The 24191-nt window shown below is 40.2% G+C and overlaps 1 protein-coding gene across 1 annotated transcript in view; it reads right to left on the bottom strand.

Annotated features, from left to right (window-relative positions):
- The window catches only part of LOC139291312 (neuronal acetylcholine receptor subunit alpha-7-like), a 31573-nt gene that overhangs the window by 1403 nt on the left and 5979 nt on the right, over positions 1–24191 (bottom strand). The window contains exons 2-7 of the mRNA XM_070913311.1: positions 18034–18173; positions 14369–14413; positions 12874–12983; positions 3466–3713; positions 2355–2549; positions 1589–1675 (exon numbers count right to left, since the gene is read on the bottom strand). Of these exons, the coding sequence (XP_070769412.1) occupies positions 1589–1675; positions 2355–2549; positions 3466–3713; positions 12874–12983; positions 14369–14413; positions 18034–18173 (825 nt within the window). The remainder of the gene's footprint in view (positions 1–1588; positions 1676–2354; positions 2550–3465; positions 3714–12873; positions 12984–14368; positions 14414–18033; positions 18174–24191) is intronic.

Genomic DNA, 24191 nt, shown 5'->3' with positions numbered 1-24191 from the left:
AACCTCATGTGACCTCACAAGGTCAGGGGTTATGACCATATTTGTTAAGATCATGGAAACAAAGACTGGAGGGAAAAGGAGGGGAGAGGATCAAAAGAGAGGTGAAGCAGAAAATCATACAAACAAAGAGGTGAGGAGAGAGATGAGAGAAGAACTATGGATGTGTTTATGAGAGGTGGAAGACTTTCGTTATGGAAGAACAGCCAGAAGAAGATATTATGTATAATAATTTAAAACATAATTGTGGGACCTGCGGTCATGAACCACATTGTTGATCATGGCGGAACTAACTAACTTAAAAATGAATTAAGACTAAACAGAATTCAAATGAACTGAGCCAAATGGTCTTGAACCAGATAAGATAGGTCTAACTAAATTAACTCAAATGAAAAGGACACAATATGCTTATCTGGTGACTAAGGGCTGATTATAAAAGACATATGGCCTGATTCTGGCAGCAGTGTCGAACACTTCATATATTTACAGTCAAGTGCAGGCAGCTACAATAACTCATATCCACATTCAGCCACTGCGCTGTAAAGGAGCATGACTCATCTTAACAAGGCTACTAAAAGTGTCCTGGTTGGCCTTGTGTTGAGGTCACAGGAAATAAAATAAAAACACGATTAATCACTCTATTGATAAAGCATTTATCAGGCTTTTCTCAGCAAGGCCAGTTATCATTGCATTGATATGGTGCTAACCGTGGTCAGCATTGAGCAAACACTACATCAATACACTCACATAATGTGCAGTTGATATGAACAATATATTCAATTGAATAAATTCAAAGCATGTAAACACACTCTCTCACACACATACAAGACAAAAAGACACCCAAAACCCATCAGCTATCATCCAACGACAATTAACAAGCGTTAACCCCACTAACCCGTCTGTCTCTTCACCTGCTCCACAAAACCTTTGAAGTCTTCCTCTCCTCTTAAGGTTACTCATCTCTTGGCCTCTTCCTCCCCTTCATCCATTATTTCTCCTTCTGTCCTCCTTTCCTTTCTTGCCTCCCCAGTGGAGAATCATTTCATAGCCTATTAATGGTGCCGACAGCTTTAGTTCTGGCCACCCAATTTACTTCACTCACCGTCCAGGGGCACTATGAATGATGTATAGACGCCCTCAGGCTACCAGCCACACACCAAGATAGGTATTTATTTATCATTTTTTTCAGGAGACCATATATAATATATAGAGAGGTCAAGGAATTGCCTACCTTGATAACACTTAATAAGTAATGCATGTTTTATATTACTGGTGTTTACTGGAAGTGTGAGAAATACTCTGAGGGACAGTTAAGTTGTTAGTGTGGACTGGTCAATAATGTCTGTGTTGATATACTGAATTGATATTACAGTCACTTTTGTTTGACTGTTTTCTAAGGAACCTTTTTTTCTCTGTAAACAGAGAAGCTTTTCACAAGAAGTAAACACTACAAGCAGTGATGCAGTATCAGGTATAGCTTTGGTGACATATATTGCTTCTGTCGTGCTAATGTCACTTCTTCCCGTTGATTCTACATTAATACACACTTAAATATATTACACGTAGACACACACACATAAATATAACCCACCGATGAGAGGAACAGAGTCGGACGTGGCAGGCATGATCTCTGCTACCAGAAGCATGAAGACGGTTAGCGAAAGGAGCACAGTGATGCCTTGAGACAGAGATCAAGAGAGAAAGAGAGAACATGAGCATATACATGATGATGTGATCAGGGTTACTCGTGTATGAAATCAGTCCCTGTAATTACTTATGCATGTAATCAGTTATGTTCTGATGGCCGCAACCATTTATCAGCCGGCTCCTCTGACGTGTCCAAGGTAGGTTACAGCTCCATAAATCCCTCAAACACTTGGTGACTGCTCGTCCACAGACGGTTATTCATCAAAACTCACTGGCACTGACAGAATTCCAAAATGGATTTAGTGGCAAGCCTCTTATTTTGAAATTCAATTATTCCAAAGTGATTTGACATGCATGTATTCATGGCTTTCCATATGAATCATACGGACATGTTTGACATATTTTTGATATTTTGACATATATGCATGCACAAATACATGAGTGCGCTTTAATGTGTTTATGTATTGGTGTAAAGTTGTGACACAGTTGTGGCACAGTTGTGGCTTATTTTTATAAGCTTGAACACCTTCAAACACATTTTTGATTGTTGCTTGTGTTGTTGGAAAACTTCATAACTTTCAGTATTTTTTTACTAAATACCCTGTACTTAAAAACTGCACAAAAAATGTTTTTCTATCTTTCTTCCATAGATCAATAACACATTTCATGTCAAGAATATGTGTGTTTATGTGTGTTTAAACCCCCCTCACCCAGAGAAATCTTTTCTCCAGAGTCTGCAGGCAGCAAGAAGACCAGCAGGGCCAAGCCAGAGATCAGCACACAGGGGATGAGTAAATTGAGGCCATAATATAGTGTCCTGCGGCGCATTGTGACCGTGAATGTCACATCAGGGTAGGGCTCCTTACAGCACTCATAGTATAGCTCATTGCGCTTGGCTGGCACACCTAAGAGAGGAGTACACACATACAGGTAAGGTAGATTATTGTGGACTAATAAAGTGATCCAAGTTTTAAATGCATAGACTGAATAAGAAAAAGAAAAGATGAGTGTAAATATTTCATGGAAAGCACCACTCAAGAAGTCACACAAACTGAATTTTATTTCCCGAACACGCACCACTGGAGTGGATCGGAGTCAGACCAGGCTGGGAACTTTGCTCTGCCTTTATTTTATCTTCTTAATGTTACTACAAAATGTTCAGCGAGACAAAAAAAAGAAGCTGAATCATTTTTCATAGCTGAACTATCCCACCTTGAACTCCAACTCTGGGGATGTGGTGTGCTGCTCTCACATATGGCATGGCTACACACCCGCCAATGTGTCAAACATTCCTATTGCATGCCATCTGCTGCTGTCTGACACCCATTTCCAGCTAACCATCACCCCAGGGGCACCGGCACTGGGATCTGCTGCTACTCTGTCCCAGCTGGAAACACCCCGCTTGGGAGGTCTTCCAAAAATTCTCACCTTTCCATTTCATCCAGCTATAACCTTCCAAATGATGTCCCATCGTGAAATCATTTATATAAAAGTCAGGTATGTCTGAATGGACATTTTAAAATCACAGAAAATGTTGACTTAAGGAGACAAGTGAGTATCCCACTTTTTATTGCAGGAGCAATTGTTGTGCCGTATTTTTATGCCCCCTAAAAGAATTGTTTTCAAAGTTTGTTTTCCTCTAATATCAGGACTCAGACGGAGAAATCTTAGGAGACGACTAGAGAAATAGGTTTTATGTTGAATATAGTCATTGAGTTATACAATTGACACCAATACTGGATTCCCAAGTACAGCCTTCAGGATAGATGAAAAAGCACAGAGAAACAGAAGTGTAACATGTCAACAGCGCGCCTCTCTTACCCACAAGGTCCCATTCCCCGTTGGGTATGTAGGTGGACGTGTCCACATCCAGCATCTGGAGGTCCAGCAGCCAGCCATTGTGCGTCCAGGAGCCAAATTTCAGGTCACATTTTTGTACATCGAAGGGGAACCAGCGCACGTCGATGTAGCAGGTGCTCTTCAAGATGCCGGGGGGGATGTACTGGCAGTAACCCGACGCGTTCACCAGTACGTTGGTGTGGAAGGTGGCGTCAAACCGCTCGTCCGCACTGGGTAGAGAATAACAGAGGGTGATGTGTGTGTGTGTGTGTGTGTGTGTGTGTGTGTGCACACCTTTAAAATATTTCATCATCTTGCTGTGAGCTAAAACTCCATCTTGCTGAAATCTCTTCATTGTCTTCTCAATTGTCTTCATATCATGCTCGGGTAAGCTGGCAATTACTTCAAAATGGGTTTTGTCAATTTGTACAATCGCATGGAGACGAAGACTCATAATAAAATGACCTGGTGAATGAATGTGAACTGTGATGGAAGAAGTCACAGGAGGATCATTTTGTCATCTTGTTTGCGCCAATCAATAAAACAAATCAAGGAATAAGAGAAGTATTGAGTTAGAGGGATAGGACATTCATTTGAAGAACAATAACAGATTTGGATGTTTAAACCTGCAATAACTGATTCTTTGGCCACTTGGGGGGCAGCAGCAACAAGTTGTGAACACCACATTGACATATCAACAGATTTTAAAATGAGATGATGAATTTGTTAGCAAACTATACATTATTAATTATAGCAGCTTTAAGGTCACTTGTTTTTGTAAGGAAAAAAACAAAAAAAATAATCCAATAGGTCTTCATTGTTGTCAGTGTTAGTGAGTATTTGTACACCTGTTTGTCTTTGCTGTTTCAGCCTAACCTGCCACAGCAGTGAGCAGTGAAGTGACATATCTACCCAGCCTTCTGTGGAGCAACCAGCCTGCTGCACCCCACCTACACAGTTAAAACCCAAGTCAAGTCCAGGGTGCAGCGAAATTAAATATTCACTTCCATTCACTTCAACAGGAATCAGTGAAAGCACCACATATGCCTCCTTCAAGGCTCTGCAACTCACAGCCTGCTGGGATGATATAAGGGCAGCCATGGACAGCTTTTGTATAACTTAAGTTTCAAATATTTAAAGTTTGAGATGGATTTGGCTTCACTTGCCAGACTCTCGAACAGCAGAACACCAGAAGCCAATGAAACCATTGAACAAAGTAGAAACTGTATTCTCTGGAAGTCTTTAAGTCCAACACTACCTTCGGGGACAGATGCTTACAGTAAAGAAAATGCGTAGACCACCTAATCTCAGATCCACTTCAGCTCTGGCACTCCAGCTGAACTCTAATTAAGTATTAAAGAGTAGCTCCTTTGGTGTCAGTGAGAGTGTGAACTCTTAAATAAAGTGCCAGGGGCAAAGTCTGAACTTTTCTAGTCAGTGTCCTCTGTTTTGTTTCCTTCCTTGTTTTACAGTAAATGGCCAAAAGTCTGCTCTCATACAAACTGATTCTCCACTGTAGCAACTGGCTGGACAAACGTATCTCCTCCTCTCCTCCTCTTGAGATTTGCAGTTGGGTTTGACCCTTGTATTTTATGAAACTTTAAAAACTATGCCATTGCACTATATTTGTTTTGGATTATCCCTTTTTCCTCTGACAGAGAAACTAATGTTATTTAATTGAGCGTCTTAGTTAAACTTATCTGGATTTACATGCCCCCATTTACAGTTACATAACCAGTTTCTCTTTATTTATTTCAAACCAGCCAGTGGGTTTTACATACAATACATAATAATATGAATGGGTGAACAGATTCAAGGCTGCTGATTAGTTACCTCCTTATTTGATTCTATGTAATATTCACAAAGTTCAAAGGTATTCTTCCCCTAAACCACAACTATCTAATCTGGACAAGGTTTTTTGTGTTACGAATTTGTCAAAACGGAGTTTTATGTGATACATTTTATTTCAGAAAACTAAAATTGGTGGCGATTTTATAAACACTGTTGTTCCCTAAATGTTGCATGATTTTGTACATGACTCTCCTTGGAGGTTTTTATTTAGTTAACTCCACGCAGACTGTCAACAAGAGTGAAGAAATCCATTATCAGTAACCTGTTTTCTGAGTGAAACAACTGTATGTATTGAATGTTACCAATATCCTCCCCAGGCTGCTGTAGGTGATCAATGACTAACAGTACATTGTGAATGAAAGAAACTAGCAGTGAAAACAGCTAAGTGAAGGACAGCCTTGAGCAGTGTAAACATTGGTAAAATGCATCTATAGCAGTAGAGCAAAACACCACACACACACTATCAAGAAATGGAAGGAAAAAATTCAATAATCAAGCTGGGGAGATGACAGAAAGGGCACGCTCCCCTTCTGTAAGACCTGCTGTCAGTTTTAAGTAGTCAGAAAGAATTACAAATATCAGTGTAACGCAGTGTAGAGTTTTTATTAATTAAACGAAATGCCCCTCACATACACACATTCCTATCAGTCCTCTATCAGGTCCTGCGTTTGTCATTGAAGACCCTACAAAAGCCCATTGAAGAGCTGACAGTCCCTTTCACTTCACAATCCACACCAACTTAGAACTCAAACCCACACACTGAACTCTATATACATATACGGTATAAAGGCACACACAATACACCTCTGCATGCACACACAAATCAACACACACACAATCAAATCCCCAGCGAGAGAGATAACGTCAGCGTGTCTGAAACATCCCTGAGCCTCATTCAGCCCTGACAAAGGAACGTGCCGTGCATCTCAACAGAATTTGTGGATGGACCCATTTTATTTGTCCCTGCCTTTGCTCAGATTGAGTGATTTACCTTTTTCCGGGGGGTTAAGTGCTGTAATTTATTTCTCTTCTGTGTGTGTGTGTGTGTGTGTGTGTGTGTGTGTGTGTTGCTATCAGCTGTGGCTCCGGGTGCTGGGGCAGGGATGTGTGGGTTGGCCAAGGCGGAGTTATGTGATGAATTATTCAAGCTTTGGCCTCACTTTATCTGAAGTTGTGTGCTTTCCTGCAATCAGCGCTTACGTACATCACAGAGGAGAATGCCCTGAACTGTGTGTGTGTGTATGTGTGAGTACATACTGTACAAGTAATGTATGTCCAGAAAAGGAGAGATGTACAGAACAATACAAGATACTTCAAGTATCAACTTATTTCTGTTACTATTAGGACTTATTTTAAGATTTTGAAACAAATTATTTTGCAACGTACACATTTTAATATTAAATATGCATACAACTGGACAAGTGATAGCCTGGGAGAATGGGAAGTGGTCACACACACACACACACACACACACACACACACACACACACACACACACACACACACACACACACACACACACACACACACACAGAGAGAGAACACAGGAGAAAGAGTGCTGTGGAGATGTCAGAGTGGGGCAAGGTGGAAACAGAGACTGACCAACAATGACAATGGTGGCAGTGACAGGTTCCTGCACCATGGGACATGAGTCACCAAGCTTTCCTCTCACTCACTCAACACCTGCTGCTGTCCTCACATAGGAACACAAACACACACACGCACACACTCACCAATGAGAAAAAGAAGGAAGCCACAAAGTGTGTTCCTGAGGCAGAAAGAGAGCCATGCAGCGTGGAATAAATTAACACGTACTGTTAAAAATATGCAGAATGCACTGATCTTTAGAGCAAGATCTCTCATCTCTCTAATATGTGATATAAGAACATGATGTACCTTTACAGTCATGATTTGACTTGTATGCTTTTTGTTGATGCCATCACGTTGCAAAGGCTGAAAGAGCAACAAGGAGTACAACAGAATATTTTTTTCATATTAGCATTATTATTTCTCCAGAGGGGAAAACCAACACTTTCCCTGAAGCTTTCAGCCATGCACAGTTGAGAGCTACATGCGGTCAGCACCTACACGGACTGCATTAAGCAAAGACCTATCCATCCATGTACATTATGTCATATCCCAGGAATATAGCATTCAACCAAACAGCCTCAGGGAGTCCTGCCATTAGGCTTTCTGTTTGACAGCCTTAAGGCTCTGTGGTTAACTACCTGGTCAAGCAAGCTGCAGGCAAGAAGTACAGTATATTTCCAATTTACAGTTTACTCCCATAGAGTCAGAGTGCATATACATACATCACCCAACAGAATGGATAACATATAAAGATGTTCATCGTCATCTTCAAGAGGGAACAGATGGAATCATTATGTTGGGATAATCATATGTAATATATTTTTTGTGAAAAACTCAAATGTGTAAAATAGCTTTATATTACTAATAAAAACTGACCATGAACAGGTTATTGATTAAACCTACAAAAGCTTTTAGATGTCATCAGGCACTCCACTGTCTTTTTGACTCCTAGGTGCTCACCTTCTCAAGTAAGAATAATATCCATAGGACAGTATCGACACTTGATATATCCCATCACATCTTTGTACACACACACACACACACACAAACAGTGCAGGCTCTTCATGCCGTCATCAGCTCGCTAATGTTTCTTCAATGCCGCTGGTTTTCAAAAAAAATTGACCACAAATTCACAGATAAAATGTTTTTACTGTCACATCTTCTTCATGGGCTCTTTACAAACCATGTTTCAAACTAAAACACACTTCCAGAGTGTTTTTTCAAAGTCATCAAATCCGTCCATCGGTCCATTCATTCAACCATCCAGCCATCTAAAAAAATAAAATAAAATCCCCCCAACTATCCATTTATTCGATTAATTCCCCTTTCATCTTTATGGCCTGTCACAACGCTCAGCCTGTGCTGTACATCTACTGTCCCCGCTGGCAGAATTAGGATTCTGTCTGTGGTTTACCTGAGTTGGATGTCCTTCATGTGCCTCATCGATCCCCAGTCAAGTGAGACCATTGACTTTTCCCTCTAATGAGAGAGGAGGTCAACGGCTTACACAGCTGTTTTAGATCTGGATATTCTTTATTCAAACAATCACACACTCCACACATACGCGTGCACACAGGCTGTTATGGCAGACGAGACGGAGCCAACATAAATTTTACAGCTGATTCTCATCAATGAAGTGGGAGAGCTTCATTGTAAACATGCGTCTCTGTCTCAGCGGAGGCCACATGCATTTGTCCTTTTCTCATAACCTCCTTTTAAAGATTAAAATAACAAATGTCTGTAAGTTAAATGCACCAATGTCAATTGGTTACCAGAGGGTTCAGCTTTCATGAGCCGAGATTAAAAAAAGACTTATTTAAATGTGAAAACTGTTACTAATTAGTTTGAGCCATGATGACAGCCATTGGACGTTCTCAGCTGTCAATCACAACACAAAACCTTTGCAAATATGATGACTAACGAAATATTTTCCCAAGGCGATATGCATGAATATGGTCTGGATGGTAAATCCATGACTCACAGTATAGATTATCCATGCATGAAACATAATTGTGAGTCGGTGTGAGCACAATGATCTGAAAATATGAGAGAGACATGAGAGATCAGACTGATCAGATCACACTGGGATAATATGAGCTGAATCACTCATCACAGACAATATCAGATTTTTTTTTCTCACTCTTCTTTTCTTTGAACACATTGCATATTGAGATGGCATCTGACCTCGACACTCCTAAACATCATTAACTTCATATTAAAACAATAGAAATGAATGAATGGATTTATGGCGAGCTCCCGTCTGAGCAGCATGCTAATAAGCCTGAATGCATCTGCTATTCAACACAGTGAGACTAGCGTGTTATTGGCTGCGCACTGATGGCCCACAGTGTAATGGTGTGTGTTGTGCCATTACTGCCTGTAATTGTCTGACAAAGAGTGTGTGTGTGTGTGTGTGTGTGTGTGTGTGTGTGTGTGTGTGTGTGTGTGTGTGCGTGTGGTGGGCTGGTGGAGAGTGTGTTGCCTGTATACCGTTATTTGTGTGCGTCTGTTTGCAGCTTGTGTGCATGTAAATGCACAGATATGTGTGTATTAGATGAGAGCATAGAGGTGTGTGGTATAATTAGTTAGGTGTGCATGTGTGTATGCGTGTTTTTCCAGCAGCGATCCATATTATTGCTGAAAACTGTAAATTTTCATCTGTCCTCGGGGGGCATGTAAACCTTCTGGCTCAGCTGTAAACTGAATCTTCCCCTTCAGCTTCATTTTACTGTTCATCTTCTCCAATTTCAAGGTAAGCAACAGTCAAAAACCAGCAACATCAGCACTGTTTTTTTTTTCAATTACTGAGGCAGACATGTACGGCTGTTTTCAACAGGTTATAATAAATACATTTCAGTTTTTAACCCTGTCTTCTAAAAGTTACATTCATATACAACTAATTTGCATTAGCAAATAGGAAACAGAATGCTGATCAAATTACTTTAATATACTGAGGAAACATGTTGAATTCTGCAAACAGTTTGCTGTCAACATATTTGATTTGTTTTCCCCACAATGTCCAATCCTGGCATGATTAATGTTTTATGGTTCTGTTCAGGAAACACAGAGAACAGAGAACTGGGAAAGGTATGTTTTTTTAAGCACAAGATACGATGTGTTGACTTTTAAGATGGTCTGAAGTTGGTCTGTTGCTCTGTCCACCACTTTGGTCTAGACTAAAATATCTCAACCACTCTTTGGTGAATTGCCATGAAATTTGGTTCAGATATTCATGTTCTCCAAAGGGGGGTGACTCTTAATGACTGAGATGAATGAATGAGATAGATTTTCAGCTAGCGCTATCAGTAGACAACATTTTTATTTGTCCAATATTGACCAAATACCTTCCAACAAATGACATTTCCATCAGCCACATCTGTACTTTGTGTTTAGTGCTAAATAGCAAACATGCTAACCATTGCACCTACTAAACATCAGCATGTTAGCATTGTCATCGTGAGCATGTAAGCATGCTGACATTAGCATTTAGCAAAGTACAGTTGCTAGCATGGTTGTAGACTCTTTGCCTGTCTTAACCAATTGTTTTTGAAGCCTGAACCTAACAAGACATTGGATGCAGGACACAAACCCAGTCTCAAAGTGTGTGCTTTGTACACCCGACTATGACCTCCTCCCTATGACTTCTGTGCAGTATACATATCCTGGATTAGATAAAACATAACAAGTGAACATAATCCAGGCAGCATTTTTCCTCCAATACATATTTGGCAAAGCAAATGAGTAATAGGTATTTTTGTGTGAACAGATTTGAGCCGTTAGCAGAGTAACATGCAGCACGAGAGAAGGCAGTCGAGAAACTAGCAACACATAAACAGGTAGACTGTGAGAAGACGGGGAGAGTAACATGCTGACACCTTGACAGGCAGAGACAGGTAGATGGGATGATTTATAAAGAGGAGTCGGTGGAGGCCGGGAACGATAAAATATGGAGAATAAGAGTTGATTGAATAGAGTGAATTATAGTGAGACAGTGAGTTATGAAAGAGAGACGGAGGGAGACACAAATAGAACGAGATGAGAAGAGAGATGGTAAGGCAGGATGGATGATGGAGAGAGTTAGGGAGGAGAGGAGGCAGAGGGTAAAAGGCAGAGATGGTGGAAGAGAGGGGTGAGAGCAGGGAGATTAGGATGGGTAATCCTGGCAGGTCTAAGAGCTGAGCTTTTAAAATTTGGGTTAATACCCCCAAACCTTTGTTTCGTCCTCGTGTTCCCTGTGATGTGTGTGTGTGTGTGTGTTTGAGTGTGTGTATTGGGGGGAAATATGGGCATGAAGAGAAACATCTGAGGCTCCTCTCTCCATCCACACAATGACATCAGTGAAGACCAACTGCAAAGCTGTCTGTCGCTCTAAACCTCACTTCATCAAATCTTTTGTTTTACAACTTCTCCACATATTGAATCTGCGTCTTCCTCTTTGTGATTGAATCTATCCATCTCTTCATCTTTCTTTTTCCCCCCTCAGTCTCAGACCCGAATCAGAATCAACCGTCTCTCACTCAAGCATGCAAACGCAATGTAATTAGTTGTTTTGGAGAAAAACAACTGGCCTACATTTCTAATTGACAGTGAAGAACAGCGCAGAAGCAAGCAGCAGCCTGACCTGAATCAGAAACTGCAATGAGCTTGTTCAAACACATCTATTAAAATAAGGACTTTGACCTCAGCGCTTACATCTCCTTAATTCTTACCAAAACAGCCATTTTTGTTTTATATTTTATTGGTATATTAATTGTTAACAAGCAAGTCCAAATCAAATCACCAAGGAGATCAACAGCCTTTGTCAGCCACTACACAAGACTCACTGACATTCTGTCAGGAGTGTAAAATCACTCCCAACGCGTTCATTCCATTTCATTAAAATTTCAATAAAGTTTCTTTTCTTTTCCACAAGAAAGCGATGAGAGCAAATATCCATCAGTGGGGATGTTATAGTAATTAAATGTAGTAGAATTAATGTTTAAGTTTTTAAAACGACCCACCTCCTCCTGTCGCCTGTGTCACTGACTTTTGTGTTTGATCGAGTGTGATCACATTGGCTTAAAGTAACCCCCGATACTGCTTTGGTTTATAGAGATTAAAGACAGAATTTAATAAAACAGCGGCGTATCAGAAGGATTATACTGATATTTCAATCAATCCAACACAGTTATCCCAAAAAAAAATAGTAAGAAAACATGCCGTCTCTCTCAGCTGTGTTTATCTGCTGCAGAGGACTGACAACGGACTGACACCTATTCTATCACGTTTAACAGAATTAAACTCAAAAAAAGAGGACAATATGTAAAAAGAAAAGAAAGAGGTCACAACCTTTCAAACTTAAACCTGCAATAATAAATTATTCATTTTGGCCACCTGGGGACACCTGGGGGCAGAGCACTGACATATCACCTTTTAAATTGAAGTGGCAAACTTGTTAGCAAACAGCTGCTGATTTATACGTCCTTTAGTTACAGAGCAACATTATCATTCATTTGGAGTCTTGTTCTGGTCATCTGGCGAACCTAAGTCAAATATTGACAGTCTTTTAGCTCTGGTTTTGGTCTCTACCAACTCCTGAGGGAAATATCTGGTTCTTTAGCTGCTAAATGCTCCACTATGTTCACCAGCTATTCACTAACTGTGTCTGTCTGCAGTTTGGTGCTGGGCAGGTAGTGTGCAGTGGGTGAAAACAGCTGCCTGCTGTGGCTGAAAACAACGTTATGAGAGCGCTGAGAGTGAACCGTAATCCATGAAGTTGCGGGCCGGACGGCTAAAGAATTAGCCGAAACTCTCTATAAACCTCCATAAAGCTGAGGGGAGCTACAGATTCATGTGATAATTCTTTGTACGTTCATTTCTCATATTGTCACTTCATACATTGTTAGTGGAACATATGGATTCTAGCTGTTTTAAAGAAGGTGGTGATGAGAAGGAGAAAGCAGCTCTGACCTGTTGTAAAGGAGGATGTCAGGAGTCCAGATCTGGTCTGAAGGGAAGCGCAGGTTCTGGACACCAGGGTACTTATCTGGATTCCAGCTCAGGTAGATGTCTGTCCAGTACTAAGACAGAGAGAGAGAGAGAGAGAGACAGAGATTTTCACTGAAGACTTTGAGATAAAGTCAAATTTTTCATTCAATAACTCTCATGCTCTGCAAAACCTGTAACATGCAATAGCTAGTTGAACTAATCTTAATTCTGAAGTTATCAAGGAAAGAGAGAAAAGGGTATTCCTGTAAACATGTTTCTAACCATGTAAACATACATGATGGCTTTACGAATAGCTCCACTGTAAAGTGACTGCTGTGGATCCCATGCACAGATAGGGCTTTTATTTGAAACCTGGACAGAAACACCTTAAAACGGCAACACAACTGGATAACGAGCAAGAGATGGTTCTTCTCTCTGCTTCTTGAAAACTTGTCGATTAATTTCGTGCCACACCGTCTTCTACAAGCATCAGGTCGAGATTTCTGCTGTGAGCGCCAAGCAAACTGTGTCCTACTTGATAAGCCTGTAACTGTACAGACTAATGAATCTGTGTGTTGTCATTAAAGTTCCCCTCCACTCACACACACTGTTCCTACAGTTGAATGTTTGAGCTTCACTGTACAGAACGATGTATGTGCAAAGTTTGACACTAGAAGACTGTTTTCATATTTATCTGCTGAAAGTGGGTTAGTTTCTCTGCACTCATTGAAAATCCCATTTTCAGCAGTGGGCATCCAAGGATGATTTGTTCACAAATAGTTTAGAAGGCAACCCTGGTTCAATATTCAACTTATACAAGAGTGATTTAGAAACTTGAAGCCCTTTTCAATGAAGGGGAAGGATTAGATTTTAATAAGATAATTTAACTTCTGATAAGAACATATCAGATTATTATATATTATTACTATTCAAAGTAGAGCAATTTATATACATGTTAAAACATGTATGAGGGGATCTTTAAGTCCATTAACAGTCCAGTTGACTGCCACTTAAATATGCTGCACTCCTCCTCCCTCTTCTTCCTCGTCTCACTTTCCGCTTGACAATCCGCATCAAGCAATATGCCGATGCCAGCATTGAACATGGACACACACAAAAGTACTGTCTCTCACTTTCTCTCTCTCTCTCTCACATACAGAGCAACAACTGGTGGCTGAGTTCCAGTATTGAGGATGACGTTTATTACAGAGAGTGTTATATGAAACTGTGATCTCTGAAAATAATTGCAGATAGCTTAAAAATACTTGAATAAATACAGTAAATATTAGATTAGAAAATATTGGTTTTAGACTGTGAGCAAGTGCAAAGAATGAATCTAGGAGATAAATTATATCTCTGGATGTACAAAATTAAAATTCGATATCAGTCTTGAGGAGATAATTGTGTAATCAAATAATAAATATAATTAAAGCACATTAAGTTAATAATAATGTGCCCTTCTCAAACTTTCACTCACCAGCTGCAGCCAGGCGTTGGTCATTAGCACCTGATTCTTCTCATCCTGAGGACAGAAACAGAAAAAAAGCAGAAGAGGAAAAGAGAGAATACGTTTTTTTTTAGTGTAAGAGAAGGCAACCAGACCAATCCATATTTAATATGAAGGGGCTTTGTCAGTGCAGTTGTTTTGCATATCCAAAGAAGAGCAAACCAAGCAATGTGAAACTTTGTAAAAGCTGGTTTTATGTAACCAAGTGTAGTTCTGTTGAGCGGTTCAGCAGTGGAGCCATCTAACAAATTACACAAACCTTTTAAAACAACAAAGATACTGTAGGTCCCGGCAGATTTAAACAATAAAAAACAATGAGACAAATCAAATCATATTAACACTATCTGTGTTTCTTTTTATTATAGTCCAAAGGATAATAAAACTAAAAAACAAATAAGTAGAAACAGTGCAGATTGAAGCCTTCGTCTTTACCAAAGAACAAACTTGAGAAATTTGTTCAAAGTGTTCATTTAGCATTTGGGAAATGATGTTGCTCATATTCTAGCTGCAAGGTGGAATTAGCATTTCTGTAAGCATCTGAAAGTAAAGGAATTTCCTGCACAGATTCTGTGGTAGAAAGAAGAAGAGAGGAAGGCTGAATGGGATCAAAGAAGTTTCCCTTTTTCAATACACAGCATCTATTTATCCTCTCTCTCTCTCTCTCTCTCTCTTCTCTCTCTCTCTCTCTCTCTACTCTTTCTGAACTTGGAGTTGAACATATGGCAAACCCTCCTATAATGTCTTTTCGGAAAGCAGATGACCCAGATGATTGAGCAAAAGTCACAGCTGAAAGTAATAATGGGAAATGCGTGTCTCTTCAGAGATTATAAATCCCTCAGTGGTTTGTGTGTGTGTGTGTGTGTGTGTGTGGTTGTGCGTTTGCAATTTGTTGAAATGATGAAAATAGAATTGTGGGTCGCATAAAATGTATAACCTTAAAATATGAACTTCACTCACCTGTTCAAGGTCAGAAAATCAGAATGTCTGCAGCATTTTGTGGACAGTGAGGATACATTCAATATGCACACTGACACAGAGGTCACCTTTCTTAATCTACTTAAAGTCAAATATTTATTATTAGTCATTCTCTCATCAAAAAGGTCAATCTTGTAACTCTTGTTTGATTGGTGTCAATGGGGGGTGGGAAGCTCTGCTCTTATACTGAAGTAAAACTAGTATAAAATGACCCAAACAGGTAACCAGAGGACCTCAAGCAACAACATATGTATGTCATCAAATTAACACACTTCATAAAAATCTGCTTGTTTATTTCTATAAGGTTGTCCCCAGATGTGATTGTGTCTGACTGATTAAAATCATCATTATAAATCAAATAATTGGAATTAATCCCACACACTGACACAAGTAGTAGTATTCCCAGTTTTTAGATAAAAAATGTGTTGTATTTTTTATTTTGTTAATTAAAGAAATAATCACGTTAATTTTGAGCAGCAATTTAGCAGCTTGTCTGGAGGCTACAGGGAAGAATAAAAGCTATTTACTAAGAGATGGGCTGAAAAATGTTTTAAGGGGATCTTTTTTACTGAAATTCGGGTCCCTCTAGCAAGGTTGAATTAGTGTCATTGCTGTGTTCCAGAAACAGTTAGATGAATCAACTCCAGAAATCTAGTTTACCTTATATAAGCATCTAAACTGCTGGCTGAACTCAATCCCGCCTAAGCTTTTGTGCCTTTCTCAAAGTGTCAAAAGTAAACTTCTTAGATTTTTCCCCAATTTTACCATATTTTCCAAACCATTCAGGAGAGATGCAGATGGCCTCTGCTTCAGCCTCCTCTTACAGTATAATGGCCACATAACCACAGTTTGTAAATTAGTTTACTTGTCTAATTGACTTGTGTCTGTTAGAAGCTCTAGAGAATCTGAGTAAAACATGCATCACTCCTCCATTCTCCTCCTCTCAGACAGATGAGACAATAACAACTACCAGAAACAAGGACAAACAACCCTACAACTGCCCCACTGTGAAAAGCAGAAAGCCCTGTGGGAAGAACGCACTCACACACACACACAAAAAAAAAACCTGGTATATCTGTCTGTTCTGACAAATGAGAGCAGACATCTGGCTGGTATGAAACACATTTAACACACTAACACTTCCCTAAACTGTCTTCTCTCTGTGGACGAAGTGTCTCGCAGGTTTTTGGGCCTCTCCGGTGGTTAATGAGTCAAGGATTCATTTGAAGGCCCTCTTGCTACTCTGAGAAGAATTTTTACAAGTCATTAAAGATAGCAGGACCTGGATTGATTCAGTAAGACCTGGAGGGTCACGGGCTGGAGGGCAGAGGAAGGAATGGTAATTTTCATAGATTGGTAATGTGTCAGGGGTGTCACAAGGAAGAGGAAGACACAAAACACTGTCAGTACAGCGTCCCTTTGGGGAGACTTTGACACCTCTTATCTACAGTCTAGACAACATGAGAAATGTGGAGGGGAAAGTATATAAGCAACGTTAACCCCTCCCTCGGCAACTACTCCTGAGGAGCAAGACACTTAGCGGGCATTCAGATGGAAAACAGACCTGCATTGAGACAACGCAAGGGGAGTGTTGTTTAAGGTACTGGTGAGGCATGAATACAAACCAGGAAGTCCCACTGGAGTAACATATTAATGTATTTAAAAGCTTATCACCGCGGCAACTATTCAATATTTCATCACGACCAGTATGAGGTAAACAGCAGAAATACTAAATAATAATAAAAGTTATGTACCAGGAATGTGTGCTTGCATGTATTTGATTGGCCACCTCAGTGCTTTGCTGTATGACGTCACATTGCAGTAAAAGTTGAGCCAGATTCAGATTCAGACAACCCTGCGTTTTTTTACAGTTTTTTTTGGCACCACCGCATTATTTCACGCAGGGCAACTGGTGGTCTGAACAGTGCTTTAACCCCACTGAAGCAGCAAGATGACTATCCTCAGCCAGCTTTCCCTTAATAAATAAAGATTAAAAACAATGGAACATACAATGTGTCAGTTAAGGTAAGGCTGCAGCCAATCCAGGGAGTCTTTATGTACTTGAAGTCAAACAGCAGAAGTGCATTACTTCCGCCTTTAACACTATTCCATAAGCACAAACCTGCTGCTGGATGTGTCACTTATATCACGGATACGCACAGCTTGAAACATACACACATCAGACTAAAACACACTACTATAAAAGCTGACATCACCTACTGTATGGACGATAAAATACAAAAGTGGCTATGTATAAGACGTTGCACATATGACTTCTCTGTTTGCAGTGAAAATATTCCATTGCTGTTTTTCTTTTTCAAGATTTTCTCAAATTTTTCCTTGCATTCTTCACTTAGCATTTCTCCATCATACATTATCATTATTTTTTGCACCTAGCTAATGCACCACTGTGACTTTGACCCCAACACTACTTGCAAGCGGTGAATTGTGTGGGACTACTCTTACAGTTGCCATCATGTAAAGTCTCCCTGAATGTGACACTCAGCTAAATACCTACAATGTAAATTATGCAAGTCACCAGCACAGCGGCACAATTCCACTTCAGGTTTCCTTACGACACACTGTAAAACACAAACCTTGCCACACTTCCTAAACTCTACACACACGTAAAGAATACAAGTGAATGCTGTCTCCCTCACCACGTCTATGATCTGCAGCAGCGTGAGGCCCAGCTCCACCAGGATGGCGGCTGAGTCATTGACCACAGGCCTCTCCAGTCGGTTGTAGTTAGCCAGCAGCTCCTTGTACAGCCTCCTCTGGTGTTCTCCCTGCAGGGATCCTGGAGGAAACAGAAGGAATAAGAGGAAACATTGTTTGTGGGCTGATTATTTTGAATACAAAGCATCATCTGCACTACAAGATAATTACAGTTTATGTGACAAAATAACAAATAATAACTTTCTTTACTTGATGACCTTTGAGATTATTTTGTCACACATAACCAGCAGTTACCACATATTTCAGAGTTGAAGGCACTACAGATTCTGAAGGTCACTCCTTGATTTATAGATACAGAGTGTGCAGTATTTTTGCTTGCATTTTAAACCATAAATCTTTTAATGATGTTCCTGAGCAGGATTTTGAAAAAATGCTAGCAGTGTTTTGGCTTGGGCGATCCCTTTCCTGCAAATTGTACTTTGGAACATATTCTTGTGTACTGAGGCTGAATTCTAATCCAGAAAGTAGCTTTAATGGCCTTCCTAACCTTTTACCCTTCCTTTGCTGGCACCAGCCTGCAGCCAGATTATAATTTACCTGGTGGAGTTTCAAACACGCTGCCATATACTGTTCCTACTGAGTGTGTACAGTTTGAGCCAAGACGTCCCTGAGTCCTACTGCACATCCTGTGAACTTGCCTTTCGTATGAACAATGTATAAGAAGGAGGTGTGTTGTTGAGCTGAAGGTTTTGATGAATAATGTATAAACACATGTGCTGACATCTGCATATACATCCGCAGACTGTAACACACACACACACACACACACACACACACACACAGAGTGGCAGGACTGTGAGTTGGTGTGGTCTTAAGGTCCAGGGTGATTAAAATGATGTGTTTGTTGGCCCGACTCTCATCACGATTATTGATCCTCTCTACCTCACCTTCCACACATATTTGGCGCAACTCATTTGTCCCAAATAAAGAGAGACAGAGACACACAAACACTGACACTCGCACACACACATACACGATCAGACCACATTGTTAATGACCTTGGAGTCACTGATCTCACTACAGTGCATTTTATAAACAAAAGACATAAGTGCAAAAGGGTAAAAACTTACTTTTGAAATGATCTTTCATATTACCAAGACATTTGCAGTATTCTCATGTTCAAACGTCACAGGCTTGTTAGCACAGTGGTTTGTGCACCTGGTAATGTGTTCACACTGCAGATGCAGGCTTTTCCTTCATATGTGGCACAGATCTGTTTTAATGAATCGGCGCTGCAGTGTCAAAGCAAAGAGCCTTAAAATGTCCAACTATGAGTGAGTGGATCTGTGTAATGAACCTCTCTGTGAGCAGGTGTTTTATCTGAAGTATTGCACATGTGCACATGGAGATTTCAGAAGAAATATTTTTCAGACTTCAGGATATTGGCCACACTGACTGTTTATGGTCTAGTATTTAAGCATACCCTACCTGTGGGTAAAAAAACAACAGCCTTCTTTTGAGCTCAATTTATCTTTTTACACCATCCAAGGGTTTTGAAAGGGTTTTGTCGGACCAACAGGCTAAAGAATATTCTTAGATGACAGAAATTCTGAAAACCACATAAATTGGGCAGCGGCATGCATACATGTATGAACCAGGAGTACACACAGTTCAGCAAGTCAACACACTTGATTGATGACAGGCACATACATACAAATAAAGCAATGATTCACTCTCTATCATACAGTACATACACAACCTGTCACTGATATAAAATGTGCTCAAGACGTCACCCCCATGCACAAACAGTAATGACTCCCTCATATAAACATGCAGTGGACAATCCACTGGGAAGGAAGGGAACAAGTGAAAAATACAGGAAAAAAACCCTGAATATTAGAGACAGACATGGAGGAGGGGAGCGAGCTATACAGCCCTGTAAAGATGTAAAGATTAGAGGAGTGTGTCTTTGGCTCCGCACAGTGTTGATTGGCCCATTACGACAGTAATGACGAGAGTTATGGCAGGACTGAGCCTGAGGTTAGAGACAGAAGAGCTACGAGAAGATGCTCAGCACAGCAGAATCTCTTTCACCGCTCCTGAGGAGCCACACAGACTGATTAATACATCAGACTTTATCCTCTCTATCCATGAATCCGTGTTGGAAGTTGGATTAACGGATGCATGGCTGTCCTGCAGACACGCATTCACACCCATAGATACAGACACATTTTTGGACCATATTGTTTTTCTGTCTATAAACATGTTTGAATGGACACCTAGGCCAGTGCTCTAATGGCTGTTGCGCTCATGGCTTCAACATGCAGCACCACAAAGTCATAAATCTGTCCGTCTATACATAATGTAATTTGCATACACACGTAAACTCAAATTTAACTACAACCTCATCTACAGCTGCTATCCTGCCAGCCTCCCTCCTGCGTCTCCCGTGTTTTATTACTGCGAACTGTGAACTGAGCCCCAAACAAACATAACTAAGCTAATAAAGTCAGTGAAGAAGAATCGAAAGCTCAGGCTCCGTTGCTGCTTGTCTCATAAAACCGTGTTAGGTAGGAATTAAATAATCAAATCAAATAAACCACTGTGCCAACTTTAATTCGCAAACAATCGTGTGCAGCATACGCCAGGGATGAAGGGATACATCCATTAGCTGTTGTTGTTTTGTTTTTTTTAAACCATCTCACTAATGAAGCTGATATGAGAAGCTGGCAAGAAGAAATCATTTTCCACAATGAGAGGCCTCATCAAACAAACTCCAGCAGAGGGAGGGAATCAGAGTGGAAGGTGGAGGGAGCTGAAGGACTTGTCATTTGTTCAGCACCCTCTTTGTTTATCTCCCTGTTTGTCCTTTTACTTAAAGAGAATGGTAGAAAACCCTCTGGAGAGGTGTTGCTCAGAGCGGGGATGAATGAAAGGCAATTTTAAAAAAAGACTTAAAAGCCTTATTCATTGTAATGTTATCTTTTCATCAAATATAACTTTTGTTTCAGATGGATTTAGGCCAGTAATACAACACAGAATCATAACTCTTATTGATGCTCTTTTGTTTTAATACATAATATTTAATAATGTACAAAATATGATTCACAAAGGGAGAGCTTGAATTACCAAAATATACAGTATGTAGACTACCAAGCATTTTAATGATGCATTTAACCTTTGACCTGGTGACCTTTACGGCACTAAACTGAATCACTACCTTCATTAGATGTCACTTAACTGCAGTTGTTTGACCTTTTAGTGTGCTCCATACACAAGTATGTCAATTATGAGTGTGTGTGTGTTAAACTCAGACTGATTGTAGCATTGATCTACTTTAGTTGCTCCTCATTAGCATGTCTAACATGATGGTGGTCATTACAGGAAATGTCAGGGGTCACCAGTGTGGTTTTTTCAGGTCTATGAGAAGATCACTGATTAGTGGAGTCATCCAAATGATCAATTACGATTAAACAAGCAAACATGTCCATTATCTATATTAGACACATCACTTTACAGGTATTATTCTTAAGAAGCAGGGAGAATCAGGACACTGAATTGCAGCGCTCAGTCATTTTGTCATAGTTACGAGCTAATTAATTGTCAGCACAGTGTGAGTGAAAAATGAGTGACCTTTTTTTTTTTTTGCAAATAGTTAATGGAGTTTGATTTGCTGGTAAATGCTGCTGCTCTTTGAGGGAGCTCTCAAAAAATCCAAGCAGCATGCCATTGCCATCTAGGGTGTCAAACTCAAACTGAACATCTCAAAACCACTCAGATTGCAGAGTCTTATAATTTCAAGGGCACAATAGGCCACAGGAATTAAGACACACACACACATTTAGATTCACTGTTGCCTTTCTTCGTTTCTTCGTTTCCTCTGGGCTCACTCTAACTTCAGATAAACGTCCCACAGAAACAGGTAACATGTTTCAGACATTGTTCTGCATGTGTTTGTGTTCAACTCTGTATTCACTGATGTGGGCATGTTGACCTAAACTCACTGCTGTAGCACACTGAGGTTGCCCCTGAGCTCCAGGATGTCTGCACATAGAATTAGTTCTAGTTTAATAAGCAGAGCCAGACTGCTTCAGGGACCCCTGAGAGCATCAGCACCCGAGGGGACCTTTTATTTCAGCTCGGCAGAACCCCACCAAATATTAATACATTTCACATATTCGCAAAGTCTCCTTTGAGAACAAGCCAATTTTCTTGTTGTGTGTGTTTCCTTGACATCGACATTTATTAGAAGAATATTGGATGTGAGAGCTATCTCGCAGATTATTGTGAAAGAGAATCGAGAGGAAATGAAAAATGTGAGACACGAGGAGATGTAAATTTGGTCTGTACATCTTTATGCATTATGCTTTGAGGCATGTGGTGGTGAGACAACATGTCCAAGAATCAGTCTATACCAGGAGAGGCTCGAGCCCTTGATGTAAAGCTATTCAAATACTAAGGACATAAATAAAGTTGTGGGTGTTCTTGGAATGAGATCCACTATTTTGAATAGGATTAGAAGGAACACATTAAGAATGGACAACATCAGGACAGAGGGATGGTTTGAAAAATTCATATGGACAACAACAGGTTGGTCAGGATGGGACAGCTGCAGCCATGAATCTGTCATAAAAATAGAGGATAATCTTGCTTAGCATCAGCTAAAAGGAAAGATTTCCATAGCGTGTGCAAGGAAAGAGTAGAATCAAATTTCAGACACATGGCAGCTCAGTACAAATGTGAAAGATGGGAAGAATAAAAAAGACTGTTGTGTCGCACCATTGAGCCTGTTTGTTGAAAAGAAACTGTCAGATGTTGTCCAGATGCTTATACACACTTATAAAGTTAATTCCATTCATTCTCAAGTAATTCAAGGTCAACTTTGTAGCTTTTCCAAGCGCTTTCAACTGCATCTCAGTCTTCATGGTCTTCAACAAAAGATGGAAGCTCAGGAAAAAGCAACCTGCAGTGAGTGACATTGGCAAACTATTGTATCCAAGGTCCAGCATGAACTTTCATGCTTCTGAGAAAGACAGTGATGTGTATTTTAAAGCTCCGGAAAAAGCAACCTAGTAGTAAGCATTTATACTAATGTTTAAATTTGGGCCTGTGGTCGCGAGTTAAATCAAATGCAAATGTAAATAACTAAATAAGGTAAAATCAGAAGCACACTCTTCCCATCCTCCCTCCCACTCAGGCTTTTCACCTCTAATCTCCATTCTTCACACCTTATTTCCTTCTCATGTAAAAGCCACTCCATTTCTTTGCAATACCCCCCTTCCTTTGCTATTCTGCTGTACATTTTTCATTCTTCTCTATTTTGACTGCACCTCTCTCCCTCTATCATTGGCTTTATCCCTTTACAAGCCTTTCCAAATCTTGTGATATCGCTTCTTTTGATCCCTCTCACTATACATACCTCTATCTTGTTACCTCTATTCCTCCTTTTCAGTCTCTCTGCTTTGTCCTGAATTTACTTGTTTTGTTGTTTTCCTGCTTTCAGCATTTTTTGTTCTTATTTGCAAAGACTTAGCGCATTCTAGAGCCGATTAGGTTGTGAGGAAATAAACAAAAAGCTTGAAAAACATGGTCATGATCAGTGCTTTCAGCAGTTAGTTAGCATCATCTGCAAACAAACGGTGGGATTTTATTAGAAAGTCCCTTAAGACAGAGGGCAAGTGTGAACAAAAATATCCGGTTTTGTTCGGGGTGGCATCTGAAAATACGAGAACTGTGCAAATACACTCAAGGACATTATCATTCTCTCTCTCTCTATCACACACTCACACACGCATTAACATATACTGAGAAATCCAGCCAGGCAATTCTGTCCCATCTGAATATTTTTTACTGGGTCAATGCGTTCAGATTAGGCTTCCAAACACACTCATCAGACACAGGCTATCCAAACACAGACGGCCTGAGGGACCCATTCTCCCTCTCACTTTCACACACACACACACACACACACCCAAACAAATAAAAAAATAAAAAAACAGGAATGTTATTTTAGGGAGAGCACTAAATGACCACCTCTTACATCAGGGTGTTTTAGTGCCCCTGATGAGCCCAGCTAAACCCATCCAGGCTGAGCTGCTGTCCAACACACACACACACTTTCAGCTAGTAGGATGAAAGC

Source organism: Enoplosus armatus, chromosome 10 (genome assembly GCF_043641665.1).
Source record: "Enoplosus armatus isolate fEnoArm2 chromosome 10, fEnoArm2.hap1, whole genome shotgun sequence".
NCBI lineage: Eukaryota > Metazoa > Chordata > Actinopteri > Centrarchiformes > Enoplosidae > Enoplosus > Enoplosus armatus.
This window is presented reverse-complemented; position numbering and strand designations above follow the sequence as displayed.